The 18078-nt window shown below is 40.7% G+C and overlaps 1 protein-coding gene across 4 annotated transcripts in view; it reads left to right on the top strand.

Moving 5' to 3' along the window:
• The window catches only part of SERTAD2 (SERTA domain containing 2), a 108380-nt gene that overhangs the window by 26890 nt on the left and 63412 nt on the right, over positions 1-18078 (top strand). For 2 of the 4 annotated variants that reach the window (XM_079792313.1, XM_079792314.1), the window contains exons 2-3: positions 2380-2583; positions 3054-17866. The exons of 1 other annotated variant lie outside the window; for it this stretch is intronic. In XM_079792313.1, the coding sequence (XP_079648439.1) occupies positions 3068-5014 (1947 nt within the window). In that variant the 5' untranslated portion in view covers positions 2380-2583; positions 3054-3067 and the 3' untranslated portion in view covers positions 5015-17866. Of the gene's footprint in view, positions 1-2379; positions 2584-3053; positions 17867-18078 lie in introns of those variants that run through there. One more of the 4 variants, XM_079792312.1, reaches the window with a different exon arrangement.

Below are 18078 nucleotides of genomic sequence, written 5' to 3'. Positions count from 1 at the left end.
TTATTGACTATATTCTCTATGCTGTATTTTATATCCCCAAGACTGTTTTTATAACTGGCAATTTGTACACCCTAAAGGAGAGACTTAATAAAATTAATATTTTTACTGCCTCAATAAAAACATTTTAGCATGAACCTGGCATATTTTCTTCAGAGTGCGGAGGTGAGGAATTCAGTGACTGTTAATACAAGTTGATGCTGCTGCCTTTATCATGTCATCTTGAACCCATCCAAATGTTTCACTTTTTTTCATCAGTGAAAAAGGCAAATCACATCTTAAAACTATTATGAAAATAGTTTCAACTTTGTGGACCCTCTGAAGGGATCTAGAGATTCCCAGGGATCTCAAGACCCTTCCCCCCCTCCAAGAGTTGGACCACATTGAGAACTGCTGCCCCAGAGAATACGCAGCTCTTGTGCACCAGGATCCATCCAGGACAATGTTCACGAGGGGTGGGAGGAGGGCACATGATCAGGAAGGAGGGAGTGGTGGGGAGGGTGCTTCTGGAATGCTGACAGTTCAATTTTTTGACCTGGGTGGGGACATCCTATCTAATAAAAGAGTAATATGCAAATTGACCATCACTCCAACACACAAGATGGCTGCCCCCATGTGGACACAAGATGGCCGGCAGGGGAGGGCAGTTGTGGGTGATCAGGCCAGCAGGGGAGGGCTCTTGGGAGGGACCAGGCCTGCAAGGGAGGGCAGTTGGGAGGGACAAGGCCTGCAGGGGAGGGCAGTTGGGGGCGACCAGGCCTGCAGGGGAGGGTGGTTGGGGGGGGACCAGGCCTGTAGGGGAGGAAAGTTGGGGGTGACCAGGCCAGCAGGGGAGGGCAGTTGGGGGTGACCAGGCCGGCAGGGGAGGGCAGTTGGGGGTGACCAGGCCTGCAGGGTAGGGCAGTTGGGAGCGAACAGGCTTGCAGGGGAGGGCAGTTGGGGGAGACCAGGCTGGCAGGGGAGGGCAGTTAGGGGCAAACAGGCTGGCAGGGGAGCAGTTAGGCATCAATCAGGCTGGCAGGGGAGTGATTAGGGGGTGATCAGGTTGGCTGGCAGGCAGAAGCAGTTAGGGACAATCAGGCAGGCAGGCAGGCGAGCAGTTGGGAGCCAGCAGTCCTGGATTGTGAGAGGGATGTCTGACAGCTTGGTGGGATCAGACCTAAACAGGCAGTTGGACACCCCTCGAGGGGTCCCACATTGGAGAGGGTTCAGGCTGTGCTGAGGGACAACCCCCTATTCTAGTATGTTCTATAATACGTGACTCTGTCCATTTGTATTTATATACTTTTCTATACCTCTGTTATTTAAAAAGTGTGATTCCCTCAGTTCCATTAGCCTTGTTAGCTTCTGGTTTAGAGATAGAAAGGATGTTGAGAAGTGTTGAAAATGTCCAACCTTTTCTTCTTTGGGGGTTGTGGTTCCTTTGATTATGTTACAGTTGAGGTGGAAATTCAAGTGCTTCTAGTGCGTTTTCCCCCTCATAGTCAGTGAGTGACCTGGCTAAGGCAGTGAAAATTATGAGAAGGAAACTTTTTAATTTAAAACTTTATGTAGTGCTTAGTTATTTGAGACTTAGGAACCTTACCATAGAAGCTGTTTCCCATATCCTTATTTTCTGGAAGGGGAACAAAATGAAAAGTGACTTGAGTAAGAGCACAAGTGGAACATAAAACCATTTGTAACTTCCTTTGTTGTTATTAAATCGTCGTCAGAGTGTGCTCACTGTAAATGAAATAGGAAATAGTAATAAGATGTTGGCATTACTGGGTTACCTTTTGATCATGCTCTTGGGATACTTTTCACTCTAGTTGTCTAGTTTTTATCTCCATAACACTGAATTAAGCACAGCAGATACTAATACTTCCATTTCATAGATAAGAAAACTGAGGCACAGAAAAGATTAGTAATTAACTCAGTAACACAGCCAGGACTCCTAGAATTTGCTTTTCCTATCAAGCTAGTATAATTGTAAGGAATTCAAGACAGTCATTTTTGTCTTTGCCTCATGGGTCCTCTTGTTGCGAGCTGATCTCTCCCACTTTTGGCCAGGAACATCAGTCACGGTTCTGTGTGGACATCAGCACCATCCACTGTGCTTCCTGATGTTCTGAGACTTGGGATGAGAACGTTGAGAAAATCATGCAGCCTCAATTCCATTTCAATTTTGTTTGTTAGAAACTGAATTCATTGAGGTGTGCATTCAATGCTACTAATCGTAGCCTTCAACTTGAACCCATTTGCCATAAGCTTAGAGGAGTGTTTATTTTCCACTTATTAGCTGTCAGGATGACTGAGAAATGGTGGAGTTGGACTGCAGGTAAAACTGATTAGCTTTCAGATGTACCTGATCTCCCAGCAGACTGTCCTCTTGTTCCTTGGCAGAGGTTCAGACACTCAGGAGTTGTGTGTGCACGAGAATGCACGCACTAAGAGAAAAGAATTATCCCAGCTTGGCTGCAGTGCATCAGGCCAAGAAGGCGTGGACCCTGGAGGATGTTGGAATGGCATGCCCACAGAACAAGCTCTGATTTAAATGGACACACAAAGGCTTCGCAAAAGTGGCTAAGAATCTCTGGCAACAGCGTGGTAATTAGAAATAAATGAAGGCTCTTTTTCTAGTTTGTCTAGGCCAGTGGTTGGCAAACCACGGCTCGCAAGCCACATGCGGCTCTTTGGCCCCTTGAGTGTGGCTCTTCCACAAAATATCACGGCCTGGGTGAGTCTATTTTGAAGAAGTGGCGTTAGAAGAAGTGGGGGTGTTGGTTGGTCGGGAGACGTGGCAAAGGCAGGCCGCGGGATATGCAGCGCGGGGGAGGCGCGTGCGATTCATGCACGAGTTGAGTGAGCCAGTCAGCCAGCAGTCTCATGGTGCAGTGGTTAGTGCTAGTCGCGTCCCCAAATCGTGCGCGGGTGACAAAAGTACCTACTCGAAGCATTAAGTTACCTGTATTTTTCCAACCAGCTGCAAATCCTACAGGTATTTTTGTCATCAATTTAAGAATTGTAATTATTTTGTGTTGGTGGCTTTATTATTATAAAATGAAACTTTTTTTTAGGTGCCCTGTTTGACATGGCTACAAAGAAGAAGCAAAGAAAAACGGAAGACGAAAACCGTGAATTTAAAGTTGAATGGACCGAGACTTTCGCGTTTATTCAAAACTTAAATGGCCTTCCGACCTGTCTTATTTGTCAGGAAAAATTGGCGCATAACAAGAAATCAAATTTGGAGAGACACTTTACAACTAAACACGTGTCATTTAGTACTAAATATCCTGTCGGTGATGCAAGGAAGAAAGCAGTTGAGGAACTTCGGAAGAGTCAAGAAACATCAAGTTCTGTATTTAATTACTCGATGCAATCTTCCAACAATGTTAATATTGCAAGTTTTGTGGTTAGTCAAGAAATTGCTAAGAGAGGAAAACCATATACAGACGGTGAATATATAAAAAGTTGTTTTGTAAATGCATCCGAAGAGCTATTTCGGGATTTTGAGAACAAAGCAGATATTCTAAAAAAAATTAAAGAGTTACCATTGTCTGCTAAAACAGTGAAAGATAGAATCGTCAAAATGTCTTCGAATATAACCGACCAGCAAGTCGAAGATCTTAAATTGGTTTCAGCTTTATCAATAGCAGTGGACGAGTCTTGTGACATAAACGATACAGTGCACATTTCACTTTTTGTACGATTTATTTCACCTACAGGTCCTAAAGAAGAACTTTTAGGATTATTGCCACTCAAAGGTCAAACACGTGGAGAGGATATAGCAAATGCTGTAATTGAGTGCATTGAAAAACATCATATTCCACTTGATAAAATTGTCTCAATTTCAACAGACGGGGCGAAAAGTATGACCGGCGTAAGGAACGGGTTTGTTGCTATTTTGAAAGAAAAAATTAATCACGAGATACTTACTTACCATTGCATCATTCATCAAGAAGCACTTTGTGTGCAAACATTTCCAGAAGAAATTTGCAAAGTTATGGAATTGGTGATTAACATTATCAACTCCATTATAGCTAAAGCTCTTAATTATCGACAATTTAAAGAATTTTTAGTTGAAATGGAGAGTGAGTACGAAGATCTTCTGCTGCATAACAAGGTACGTTGGGTACGTTGGTTATCAAGAGGAAACGTTTTGAAACGTTTCGCCTCCTTATTAACAGAAATTAAAGCATTTCTCCTTGAGAAGGGTGTTCACTATCCAGAACTAACGAACGATCAGTGGATCCAAAAATTTTATTTCATGGTAGACGTTACGTCTCATCTAAATCAGCTTAATCATAAACTACAGGGGAAAGGAAACACAATTTTTTCGATGTTAGAAGAAGTTACTTCATTCGAAAACAAATTATCTCTTTTTGCTCAAGATTTTGAAAGAGAAACTTTGATTCACTTTCCCAGCCTGTTGAAACATCGCCAAGAAAATAATTCTGATATTGACATTTGCTATTTCAAAACAACACTTTTAAATATGAGGGAAGCTTTTCTCAACAGGTTTCAGGAATTCAGAAACAGCAAAGCAACGTTAGCCTTTGTTAGAAAACCTCTTAATGCTACTGTAACAGAATTAGATTTTTCTCCCTTTAATATCGACATTGGCAACTTTGAAATGCAATTGCTGGATTTAAAAAACAAAGAATTGTGGAGCTCGAAATTTGAACGTCTTTGTGCTGATATAGAAATATTGGAGAAAAACAAATGTGAACTTAGTTCACAGCACAAGTGGTCTGCTTTGAAAGACCTGGAGAAGGAAGATATGTTGATTTTTAACACCTGGAATAGTATTCCTGACTCATATAATCAACTGAAAAAACTAGCGTTTGCTGTTCTTTCCTTATTCGGGTCTACATATTTATTCGAACAATCATTTTCAAGCATGAACCTTATCAAGAGTAAAGTGAGAGGTCGTCTTATTGATGAGAACCTGGAATCGTGCCTAAAATTAAAAACAACAACATACAAACCTGACTTACCCAAACTTTCCAAGGAGATGCAAGGCCACTGTTCACATTAGTGTTTGTCAGTCATTGTCATGATTTAATTTTATGGATATTGTAAGGTAAATTGTAAGGAATTTAATTTTATCAATAAATAATATCATTATTAAGTATGATATCAAATTTTATTCAACGTACCTATAGTTTAACTAAGATTTAAAGCTTTAAGTAAAGTTTATTAAGTTAATTTTAGGGAACGTTGTGGAGTGAAAGAAGATGTAGTGTCAAGGATTGAGAAAGGTATGTTGAGATGGTTTGGACATATAGAGAGGATGAATGAAAGGAGATAGACGAAACAAGTATACAAGATGAGTGTGGATGGGAGAGTTGGAAGGGGTCGACCTCAGCGAACGTACTTCAATCAGATTGAGGACGTTTTTGGCAAAGGCCAGCTCAGGAGTACCCTAATTAAGTTAATAACAATGTACCTACCTATATAGTATAAGTTTAAAAAATTTGGCTCTCAAAAGAAATTTCAATCGTTGCACCGTTGATATTTGGCTCTGTTGACTAATGAGTTTGCCGACCACTGGTCTAGGCTAATCTTTTTTCTTTTTTTAAAGTGATATTTACCTTTGTTAAATGTTAGTGTCCCTGAATAAAGAGAAACATTTTTGGATGTTATAAGCCCTGTATTTCACAACCAGGGTCCAATTCCGTAAATATTTTTCTCATTAGTTCCTACCAGGATATTATTTCTAAGATTTAGGTCTTAATCCAAGTCTTTTTACAAGTGAAATATAACAGAGATCTAAGAAATGAGTGCACTAATTACATTTCTCCTGATGCATTTCAAATAGAGCAGTCTAATTATAAGCAACCCCTACACACAATGGCTGCTACTCTTGCCCCAGTTTTCCCCTTCTAACCAGGCCCGATGCTGCTGCCACGGAAGGCATTGTCAGTGCTCATGGAGAATCTGAGGGTCAGAGTGGAGGAAGGACCAGGGGAGTAGACCCCAGCAATAGAGCCCGTCTGGTCATACTGGCAGTTTCCTGTCCTCTTGTCCACTGCCAGAGCTCTTTTTATTATTTATCCTTGCCAAGGGCCATTGAGCAGGGTAACAAGTGCAGGATAGCAAGTCTCCTTTAACACACAGCAAGGAGGGTAAGAACATGAGTTTGGAATCAGACACTTCAGACTTGATATTGGGTGTTGCCACTTCCTAGCTGTCTAACCTTTGGGCAGGTCAAGTCTATTTTATCTTTTGTGAATGAGAATAATTGTACCTGCCTCCCAGGGTTACTCAAGGATTAACTTGACCTGTATACATATAGTGTACATGATCCCATGCCTAGGCTATAGTAAGTTCTCAGTAGACGATAGCTCTTACCACCTATGCAGGCAACTAAAAGGTTCATTCATGACCCCTACAGCATAAATTATTTTTATGGTAGTGCTTGGAACCCCACATATCTAATTGAACTACTCCCTGGAGAAGCTAACATTTTAGGAGGGTTAGGACCGTAGTGAACTTTTAGCAGGGAAATACTAGGGAAACGGGCAGGTCACGGTGAGAAACTCAGGAGATTTAGAGCATCATAAGGTCCCCAGGAAATGAGAGGAAGACTAAAAAGTAGGACTGGCTATATTCTTTCCCCAGAAAAGGGAGAGAATTCTTTTTCCTCTTCCTCTTCCTCGTTGAACTATATATGTGTTGTTGCTAGGACCCCAAACACAGGCCGGCATCGTTACTACCGTATCTGCCCTCTGGTTGCACATTCAGTCACCTGCAGAACTTAAAAAAAAAACCAAAAAACAAAAAAACCCATGCTTGGGCCCTGCCCTAGCCTCTCAAATCCAAATCTTTGAGGCAGTGAGTCCCAGCTGTATATGGGCTAAGTATACTTGTGAAGGCTAGCCTGGAAGCCTGCCCATTCCAAGTTCTAAACAAGTGGGGCACACACACATGTGCATATATAGTCTTTTTTTTTTTAAAGTTGATTTCAGAGAGGAAGGGAGAGGGAGAGGGAGAGAAACATTAATGATGAGAGAGAAAAATCATTGATTGGCTGCCTCCAGCATGCCCCCTTACTGGAATCGAACCCGGGACCCTTCAATTCGCAGGCCGATGCTCTATCCACTGAGCCAAACTGACTAGGGCCATATGCAGTCTTAAGTTCACCAAAGCTTGGTCCTTTATTGATTCAATAGTTACTCAAGGTGAGAAGTGTAGAAGAGATGTTATTGTCAATGCTTTTAAGATGGAGAAATAAGCTTTATTCACAAATAACTACAAAATTTCCAAGACATCACAGGGGCATAAATTAGGATGACAGTTCAGAGGAAGAACAAAGTTTCTCATTCGTGCCAGCAGGGAAGGCTTTTGGGAGGAAATGCAATTTGGACTTAATAGTAAAGGATGGGCAGGGCTTTGGACAGTGAGCATGAAGAGGGGAAAGGCATTTCAGAGAGGTGGAAAGCCCAGGGCAATTACAGGAACAATAGATGGACCAACTGGGGAGAATTGCAACCCATGCTAGGAACTTTGGCAAGTCAAGACAGGTGTTGAAGAGGAGGATGGCCTGGATAGAGCTATCTTTTAGGAAGCTGAATTTGACGGTCCACTGAGGAGAGAGGACTGGAAGCGGATGTGTTTTCATAGACACATGTCTGCTGAAGAAAGGAGGCTATGTGAAGGAGTGAGGGAACAGTACACGTTGAACAATGAACAATGGTGGTGGGGTGGCCTGGAGAGAATGGGAAATGGGAGGGGTAGCGGCTGGATCAGGGGAAAGGAAACTCATTCTTTTCCTCGACCCACTGTTGCCCAGTGTCTACATATTACTCTATAATCTACAAGATCTATGTTGGCCCATTTCAAACCACTGTTTGGGTTATTCCTAGAAGAAAAAAGCTGGAAATTTTCTTTTTGAAAACTATCTTTTTTTTCCCCGAGATTTTTTTTTTTTTTTTTTTTCAGAAATTGAGTACAGAATACTGGAAAAATTAAGATAAGGTATTTCTGTTGCAACCTATTTATAACTGCTGATTCCTCCCAAACTATTTCTAAAAACCTGGCAGTAGAAAGACTTCTCTGGAAAACCATCTGCAGCTCTCACTTCCATGAATCTCTGTCTCCTTTGTCAGGCATTCATCTAAAGGCCCAGATAAAATGAACTTGTTGGGAGAATCTGAGTGCATTTTCACTTGAGCACAGAGAAGCATTTTGTTTAGAAATGGGAAGGGTTTTGTCATAAGTCAATCCATGTGGCTACAGCACTCTTCTATCCAAAAATTAAGGGAGGAATGTGGGTGTGGAACAGCTCTCTTGGATTTGCCTGGATTAGCCCTGGACGCAGAATCTTGAGAAGGGATAGTGATTTATGTTATTTTTAGTTAATATAAATAAGAAAAGTGAAAAGAAATATTAGGCCCTTATGCTTTAGAAATGAGGCTGATTAGGCAAAATCCTACATGGGAGAAATTGCATGTGATCAGTGAGATTAGGGATGATAGATGGCTTTCCCTTAAGAAGTTTCCTCTACTTTAAAGAAACTGAAAAATCTATATGGACAGAAAGATGATAAAAAGACAATAGAACAATATTTAAAATTTTTATTTTAAGAAAGATACCTAATCACGACCCTCGAACTACTGTTTTTAATTTTGACATTGCCTTATTCCATGTATGTATGTTTTTATGTAGGTATAAATAATATCCATGTAATTATGTATTCTGTAATATGCACTTAAAATATAATAATCATTTTCTTGTATTTCTACATCATGTTTATAATTGAAACTTATTTAGTATTATAAAATATTATAATCTTTACAAATCATAGTCATCAAGCAATTCTCTAATATTGGATTATTAGATTGTTTCTTTCTTTTTACTTTTCCAATCCTCACCCGAGGATACATTTTTGTTGATTTTAGAGAGAGAGGAAGGAAGAGGGAGAGGAAGAAACATCGATGTGAGAGAAGCATCTATCAGTTCCTCCCATACACACCCCAACCAGGGATCGGAACCACAACGTAGGTTTGTGCCCTGACTGGGAGTTGAACCCGTAACCTCTTGGAGTATGAGACGATACTCCAACTGAACCAACCACCGGGCCAGGGCACATTGTTTCTTGATTTTAGGTACTAGAGAAACACTGCATTATGTATCTTCTACAGATGCCCTTTTGCTTTTAGTCAGTTATTTCCCTAGAATAAATTCCTAGGAATAGATTTATTTAGCCAAAGCATATAATATCTTTATGGTTCTTATTGCAGTTCCTTTCAGAAAAGGACTACTTTCTGTATCTCCTCAGCACTCTAGTGATAATAAACCTAGAAACTACAAAACTCTTCTGTTTGACCACAATTTTGATTTTAGTTTTTAATCTTAAATTGACAAAAACTGTTATTCCCTTACATTGAGCATCTCATACATACATTTACTTCTGTCATATAAATTAAAAATAAATTAAGTTCCTGAATTTATAATTACCTAAGTAAGGTATATCCTTTGTTATGTAAAATAAACCCTACATATTATCTTTTTTTTTCTTTACCATTCCAGAAAGTTTATATCACTAGTTTTTAAAAACTATAAATCCCTATAAAAATCCTAATTTTTCTTTTCTTCACATATGCTGGATTAATTCAATCATATTTACATACCTAGTTTGTCTCATAGTTTACTTTTAAAAATTGCTACTTGTGCATACATATGTATATATTTCTTTTGTTAATTTTAAAAAGGAAAAATCCACTTTTATTTGAGCTGTTATATATAGATCTAGAATATTAAAATGCAGTTTTCTGCAAGTCATTTTGTGTTCAGGTGGGTCTTTTTCCAAGGACTTGTTTTCTGTGTCTGACATATAGCTATGTTAAGACTAAAATAAGCTTTGTGGCTTAGAATAGTCTCCTTGCCAGTCGGTCTCTGCCACACTTTTCTTTCCCCTCCAGCCCATCCTATTCATTACTCCCAGATTAATTTCCCTAAAATACTGCTTACTGAAAAACCTCACTGAAAAAACTTAACTGACTCCCCGTTTCTAGATGAACTGAGTATAAGCTTTTCACCTTGGCATAGAAGATCGACAACCACACCTGCCTTTGCAGGCTCATGAGGACCACCAGTGAGGAGGTGGGCATGCTGCCATGGTTCCCTTCCTCAGATGTAGGCAGGTACTACCCCTTTAAGGGCTGGACCCTCTGAAATCTCTTGCTCTCTCCTTGAAGCTCCCCAGTTACGCACCGCTAGGCAGCGTGATGAGCTCTGGCCTGGAAAAGGGCAGACACAAGCTGACATCCTGGCGTTGCCACTTAGCAGCTCAGTGACTTGCGAGCCTCTCCATGTAGGTGTCCTCCTTCCTTCTGTAAAATGGGTTCAAATAGTATCTTGTGAGAATAATTGCAATTATGCACATAATAATTGGTACAGGGGTAAGTACTAAACAAATGTTGGCTGCTGCTGTGATACAGCAATAGTAGTAGTAATAAACATCGTAAGCTTTGCGTTCAGGCAGGGGTCAGCTCAAATCACAACCCTGTTCCTCCTCTCTCTAGATCTTGCTCAGATTACCTAATTCTCTGACCCTCAGTTTCCTCATCTGCAAACAGGGCTAATAATGCCTCCCTTATTTAATATAAGATATAAAGTATTAGCACATTGCTACATAGTGGGCACAGAATTATAGCAAATGTTTTATTATGTGCCACGTACTGTTCTAAACTCTTTGTTATCTTCCCATGAACACTATGAGGTGATACCACTATTATCATTATTTTATAGATGAAGAAACTAAGATAGAAAGAAGTTAAGAGACTTACTTGAGGTCACACAAGTCGAAGGCCAGGGATTTGGATTCAGTCCCCTGACTTCAGAACCCACTCTCACCCACCATGCAGATTTCCTTCTCATTATCGTATGGCACAATTCTTCACTCACTTTATTTGGCTGTCACCGCCTCTGTCAACACTGGCTCCCTTAGGAAGGTGAATGATTTTTCTTTATATCCCCTACAGCACCTCACAGGTACCCCACCTGCAGAAGACACTTAGTAATGAGCATAATCAACATACCTGTTTCTCACATCTAGTCACAAGGATACTACCCTTGCTGTTGGCTTGGCAGACCGGCTTCCAGGCTCAAAACAGAGGACTTGAATTTGTCCACTTAGCTGCTTTCCCAGTCCCTTCCCGCCGAGTTTTAAACGTCTGGGTCCTGAGGCGGGGAGGCTGGGAGGCTGGGAGGGCGGGTCATAGGCCTTGGTAGGGACTCTCCGGAAGGACCTGGCACCAGGAAGGCGGCCTGGTTGGGGTGCTGGAAGGTAAGAGGCCAGCCCAGGAAACAGCTGTCTCGGGGCAGGCAGGCCTAGCTGCCACCAGGTGCCCTTCCCCCGTGACTGCGCCAGGAAGGAGCTCCCTCCCATAGCTAACCCTGTGCCCCTCATGGGCTTCAGAGATGGTGCCTTCATTTCCCAAAAGCATGATCCTGTGGGACTTGCACCGTTTCGAGGGGCTCATTTCTGAGGTGAATTGTCTTGTCTTCTGTAACCTCTTTCCCGTTCTACCAGCATAAGGTGAGGATCAATCACATCCCCTTTCATGCGGCTACACTTCCGTGGGCTTCACACTTGTTCCTTTAACGACCCTTTTATTTTAACTTTCTCCAAAGGAGAAATTTAGGTGTGTATCTCCCATTATTTGTTACTTATATTCTAAAATTTGGGGATTTAATCAGAATTCCTACTTCCTGAGTGATCTGAAATTATGTATTTCAGGATCTTTGATTTCTGTTTTTTATAACACCTGTTATTTGTTTTCTTATTATAAAAATCAATATATATTCATTGTAGAAAACTGTAAAATTGCAGAAAAGAATAAATCAATTAAAAACTAAGCTACATTCTGGTATTTAGTGATATTTACTTTTGACAATAGACACAAAGAAAGTAAATATACACCTATAATGTATACACACAAACACCTTTCTTTTATAAAGTTCGGATTTGGATGTACATACTATATCTTAATTTTCTTGTATGATTTACAGATATCATTCTTTGACTTGTTTAAAAATAATGTAAATGAATGAAAAGGAGACTTGTATACATTCCTGACAATCAACATTAGGCATTAATTACTAACACATTTCTTAGGCGCGAGGCAGCCTTTTGTCTGAGCTCCACTTGGGAGTCTGTTTCAGCGAGCTTGACGGGGACTTTGGAGGTGGTTGCTTCTGTGGATCACAGACCCTGGCTCTCGCCCTGCCATTTGAGTCCCGTTGCTGAAAACAAAGCTGGCTCTGGACTGTGCACTACTGTATGTGGTACTTGATTCTATATGCCTTGGTTTTCCACATGCCTTGCCAAATTGGTTTCCTGACCATGACCTTGTAGTTCAGCATTTCCCCTTCCCTCCACCCGTTTCCTGCCTTTACTTTTGATCATCAGGATTTTTTCCCCACATGAATTCCATGGTAGTAATGTAGTCGTCAGACCTACAGTCAGGCGACTCCACCCTTGGTCTCCTGAAATTCTTTTGGAAAAGTACCTTGTATAGGCCTATACTCAATAATTATAGTATGAAGCCACCACACAATTAAAACAGTGCCTTTTTTATTGTATTTTTAATAGCAAATTTTGGAATAGACAAACATTTTTTTCATTATTCTGGCATTGACATTACCATTAAGGAGTATTTTCAACTCTTACCTGTATGCACGTGCCTCCTACATCTTGCTCAGCCCTCAGCCCTCTCCTCTGCTCCAGTTCTGTATTTCTGTATATTTTTAGGACATCTCTAGTTTAGTATAACACTGTCACTTTCAACTTAACCTGTCTTATGTGGACCTCATTATATTGCATGCAACCTGCCTCAACTATCTGTCTTTTTTCTTTCCTGTGGAACCTAATACTCTCACTCTCCCGGAGAACTATTAGAACTAGTAAGAGAAAACAGTAAGGTGGTTAGATGCAAAGTAATTATGCAGAATATAGTAGCTTTCTTACACATCATCAGTGATCACTTTGAAAATATAATGAAATAAAGCCCCAATCACCATAGCAATTATAACTGTAATACCTAGGAAAATTATGTTCGATAAGACATATATTATAAAAAAAAATTCGGTGATGGACTAAAGAGGTAGAGAAACACATTCCTAGGTGAAAAGATGCCAGTCCTCCCCAAAGTGATCTATAGATTAAGTGCAATTACACCCAAAAGTCCTAATGGAGTTTTTAATAGAATTTGATAAGCTGATTCCAGTGTTTCTTAAAATTTGAATAAAGATAGCAGGTATAAACATCTACCTAAAATCTAAGATAATTAAAACATTATGTCATTGGCACAGGAGAAGACTAACAAATCAGTGGAACAGAATAGAATCCTGGGGGGGGGGGGGGGGGCGGAAATGACATGGAGCCAAATTCAATATATGATAAATGCAGCATTTACAATCAGAGGGAAGATGATGGATTGTTCAGTATATTAGAGTGAGAGGACAAACGGAGCATTGCAAAGGCACTCAGGTGAGAGAGCATGCATGGTGCATCTCCTGAAGCAAGAACTTCCCACGACTGGAGAGGAGGAGTAGGGGCAGTAGAGAGAGATGATGTTAAGGTCTTTGTGTGGCCTTTGGAAGCATTTGGACCTTTTATACAAGTGCCTTATTCAACCCCAGATTAGTAACAAAATTTTCATCTATTTTCTTCTATGTTCTTTTTGGTTTCTTTTTATTGCATTTAGAGCTTTAATTTATCTGGAATTAATACCCATTCATTATATGAGATAAGGATACATCCTTCATTTTTTTCCCAACTAAATAGCCAATTATCCCAACTTCATCATTGAATCACCTTCACTGATAATAAGTGCTGCTTTAAATGTTATCATATATAAAATTACGTTTCTGAGTTTGTTTCTGAACTCTATCCCATCCCTGGAATCTTTCTGACTACTTCTGTGCCTATATAACATGCACCACCTTGCATAGTCTTAAGCAGCAGAGAGACATGATCAGATTTGCATTTGTAGAGAGACTGCACTGGCCAGTTAGGATTGTGCTGCAGTGAAATTCAAGCAAGAGATAGTCTCAGCCTGAGCTGAACTGAAGCAGTTGGGGTGGAATGGGCAGAATTTGGTGCTTGCTGGAATGTATGGTGGGTTTACAAAGAGGAGATGAGAATGATGCCCAAGTTTCTGGCTTGTGAAACTGGATGATGGTGATGCCTTCACTGAGAAAGAGGAAGAGCAGCGGGTTTGAGGAGAGGCGTGAAAAGAGGATGAGTTCAATTTTGGACATGTTGAATTTAAAACACCCACAAAACTCCTCCGAGGAGAAGTAGAATCAGGCATTTGAATTTGTAACTATGTTTTGTTTTGTGTGTTTTTTAAAATTAATTCTTTTACTTTATTGTTGAAAGTATTACAGATGTCCCCCTTTATTCCCCCATTGACCCCTTCTAGCCCCCACCCTGCCCCCCACCCTAGGCCTTTAGCACACTACTGTCTGTGTCCATGGGTTATGCATATATGCATATAAATTCTTTGGTTAATCTCTTCCCACCCATTCCCCCACTCCCACCCCCTCCCCGCCTTCCTTCTGAGATTCGTCAGTTTGTTGCATGCTTCTGTGTCTCTGGATCTATTTTGTTCATCAGTTTATTTTGTTCTTTAGATTCCACATGTGAATGAGATCATGTGATACTTGAATTTGTAGCTCTGAATCTCATTGAAGATCTGGTTGGACAAATACTTCTGTGGCAGCAGCAGATCGCACACAGTTGAGGCGGTGGGATAGATGAGAGTGTATAAGGAGAAATACGAGTGAGCAGGTGAGGACAGCCTCCTCAGGAATACCTTGCAGGAGCAGAGCCTCCAAAAGAGACTGAGACTGAGTGGCCAGAGAAGCAGGGAGAACTTAAACATGAAGTATTTTGGAAGCCAGGGGAAGAAGAGAGCATTTAAAAAGGATAGAATGGTTAGTAATGTGCAGTTCTGAAAGTTTTCTATGGACTTAGTAACAAGGAGGCCCTGGCTGACTATGACAAGAACTGGTCGGATGGAGGGATGGCATGGAAACTTGTAGTGAGCTGAACAGCGAATGGGAAGGGGGAAAAAGTGAATGTAAAAAACTTGTTAAGGATTTTGACTGTATAGGAAGAGAGATGATGGTACCTAAGAGATTATGTAGAGTTAAACAGTTTTCTGAGTTTATTTTTTGAAAATGGGAAAGGCTTCAATGTAGTTAGATGCTGATGGGAAGGATCCAGAAGAAGGAAAGGAAATAATTGATAGGTCCTAGTCTCCGGAGTGGCTGAAAACAGGAGCCCCGGAGGGTTGGTGTGCAGAGAAAGTGCATGTGTAGGAGACTGTCAGGTTGGGTCAAGTTAAGACTGAGTGTAAAGACTTGTATTTTCTCTGTGAAATAAGAGCAAGATTTTCTGCTATGAACAAGAAGAGATGTGGTAGAAAACAGAGGGTTTGAGAAAAGTGCAGAAAGTTTGAAAAGGCTATTATGTAGAGAGGATTGAGAGGCAGTAGCACAATATGATGATTTGGGATGTGTGAAGGTTGAATTCAGAGGGACATCATCTCTGTGAGGTGAGGGTCTAGAGCTGAGGCTTGAGTTCAAGATTAGATATGGGGATTTGGGATTGTTAGAAACCTTAAATTAAGAGTTGAGAGGAAAATGAACAGTTGGCAGAGCAAATGGAACCAGAGAAGGATATTGAAGAGGAACCATAGGAGAAATAGAAATAGTAAGTATGATATCATGGTGACCGAGTGGAAGAGTTACAAGTGAGATGTGATCCTTGACCCTGGCTGCACATTAGGATCATCTGGGGAGCTTTAAACAAGAACCCAGCACTCTGCCAACCCAAGACCAATTAAGTTGGCCCAGGGTGGAGCCCTGGCATCAGTATTTTTATTTTTTTTTGTGCTTCTAATTTGTAGCCATGGTTGAGAATCACTGCAATACAGAAAGAGTGATGAAGACTGAGATGTTATTGGACTTGGCAACCAAGTCATCAGCGGCTTTTGAGAGAGCAGTTTCAGTAAAACGGTGAGACTAGATTTCAATCTGTAGCAGGAGGGGCTGAATGATATAGTTTTGTGGTGAAAGTAGACTAAGTGGAGAGAATTGATGATGCATGGTTCACATCTTATAAAGTTCGTGTTGTCAGCGACTAAGTGGGTGTGGATGTATCTGAGACTTTGTGGAAAGTGGGGGGGGGGGGAACTGAGCAGGTGCTATGAGGAATGTAAGAGACTGCAAAGCCACAGTAATGGCCTAGATGAGCACGAATTGCGTTCTGTAAATTATCTGGCCTCTATTACTGTTATTGAAGTAAGGCATACAACCGTGATGCATTAGTGGAGTTGCATATAAGGCAGGAGGTAAGTTTTGAAGTTGCAAAGATTGTATTTGGTCAAAATTGCTCTTGTTAATCCCTGAGGAAGGTGCACAGTGGGGACTGACATTCCATCGCCCCGGAGAGCCAGTTTCCCCCAGCAGCAATAGATAATCACTGTTTCTTCAATTGAGCACCAGATGAAGTAGTTGACTTGCATATAACTAATGTTACATGAAAAATGTCTCTTTACACTAAAACCACATTTAACTTAATTAAGTACTGTCATTAAGGAGAAGTACTTGGGTCATTAAGAATGGATACTTAAATACTGAAATGGATTAAGAGTACAGAAAAATTAGTTTCCCATCTCTATCCTTCTGGGCATACAATGAGTAAAACAGGGGCAATTGTCTAGACTACCTAAATTGTTACTTTCTAGTGTTCTTTTTTTCAACTGAGCACATATAGTTGAATTTGAGTAAAGTAAGTGCATGGTGATGCAGACACACTGCTTTTTTTATTTCTTGCTTGCCCCAAATTATCTTTGAGAGAGTATAGCACATGGTTAAGAGCATGGGCCCTGGCCCAGACCAACTGGGTTCAAATTGTCACTGTCACATTATGTGTGACTTTGGTCATGTTACTTAAGCTCTCTTTTCCTCATATTTTTCACCTATAAAGCCAGCATAAAATAATATCTAACTTGCCGAAACCGGTTTGGCTCAGTGGATAGAGCGTCGGCCTGTGGACTCAAAGGTCCCGGGTTCGATTCCGGTCAAGGGCATGTACCTTGGTTGCGGGCACATCCCCAGTAGGGGGTGTGCAAGAGGCAGCTGATCGATGTTTCTCTCTCATCGATGTTTCTAACTCTCTATCCCTCTCTCTTCCTCTCTGTAAAAAATCAATAAAATATATTTTAAAAAAAAATCTAACTTATTGGTTTATTGTGAGGACTAAAGTGATACATGGAAAACACTCACTACTATTAGAAATTATGATTGTTAGTTGTAGTAACAATGGCGTGTGCTGATTCCTAAGTGTGATTTCACTACAACTCACATCACAAGGTCAGACTTTTACTAGGGTTTAAGCTGTGACCCCCCCCTAGACCGTCTTTGCCTTTCAAATCGAGGACCAAGTGAAAGAGCTGCTGGCAAAGTTCAGACATTTTACGACCAGGAAGGGGGCCATATTTATGACTTTTAAATAATCAAAACTGTCACAAAGGGGTCTCTCAAATCCCAGAACAAAACAGATACACCAATCAAGACACAAAATCATGGTCTTTGCACAAAGGCCAATGGTAAACACATCAGGATGTAATAGTTTCTAGTAATTTAAGGTATATATTAACTTTACCAAAACCAGTGGTGCTGTGTGTTAAAGGCAGACTCTTAGTTCGTGAAATGATCTGATGAGCTACCAGTATTTAGGCCTTGGAATTTAAAAATAAAAAAGAGCAGTCCGGCTGCCATAGCTCAGTGGTTGTACATTGACCTATAAACCAGGAGGTCACGGTTTGATTCCCTGTCAGGCAACATGCCTGGGTGGGTTGCATGGGTTGGGGGCCTGGGTTGGGGGCTCGATCCCCAGTGTGGGGTCTGCAGGTGGCAGCCAATCAATAATTCTCTCTCATCATTGATGTTTCTCTCTCCATCTATCTTCCTCTCTAAAATAAAAAAATATATATATTTTTAAAAATGAAGAGACATTTACGTATTTTAAAAGAGCATTCCTGTTGAAAAGGGACGATGAAATGAAGTCTAATGATGTGA

The sequence above is a fragment of the Cnephaeus nilssonii genome (assembly GCF_951640355.1).
Source record: "Cnephaeus nilssonii genome assembly, chromosome: 15".
Taxonomy (NCBI): Eukaryota; Metazoa; Chordata; class Mammalia; order Chiroptera; family Vespertilionidae; genus Cnephaeus; species Cnephaeus nilssonii.
This window is presented reverse-complemented; position numbering and strand designations above follow the sequence as displayed.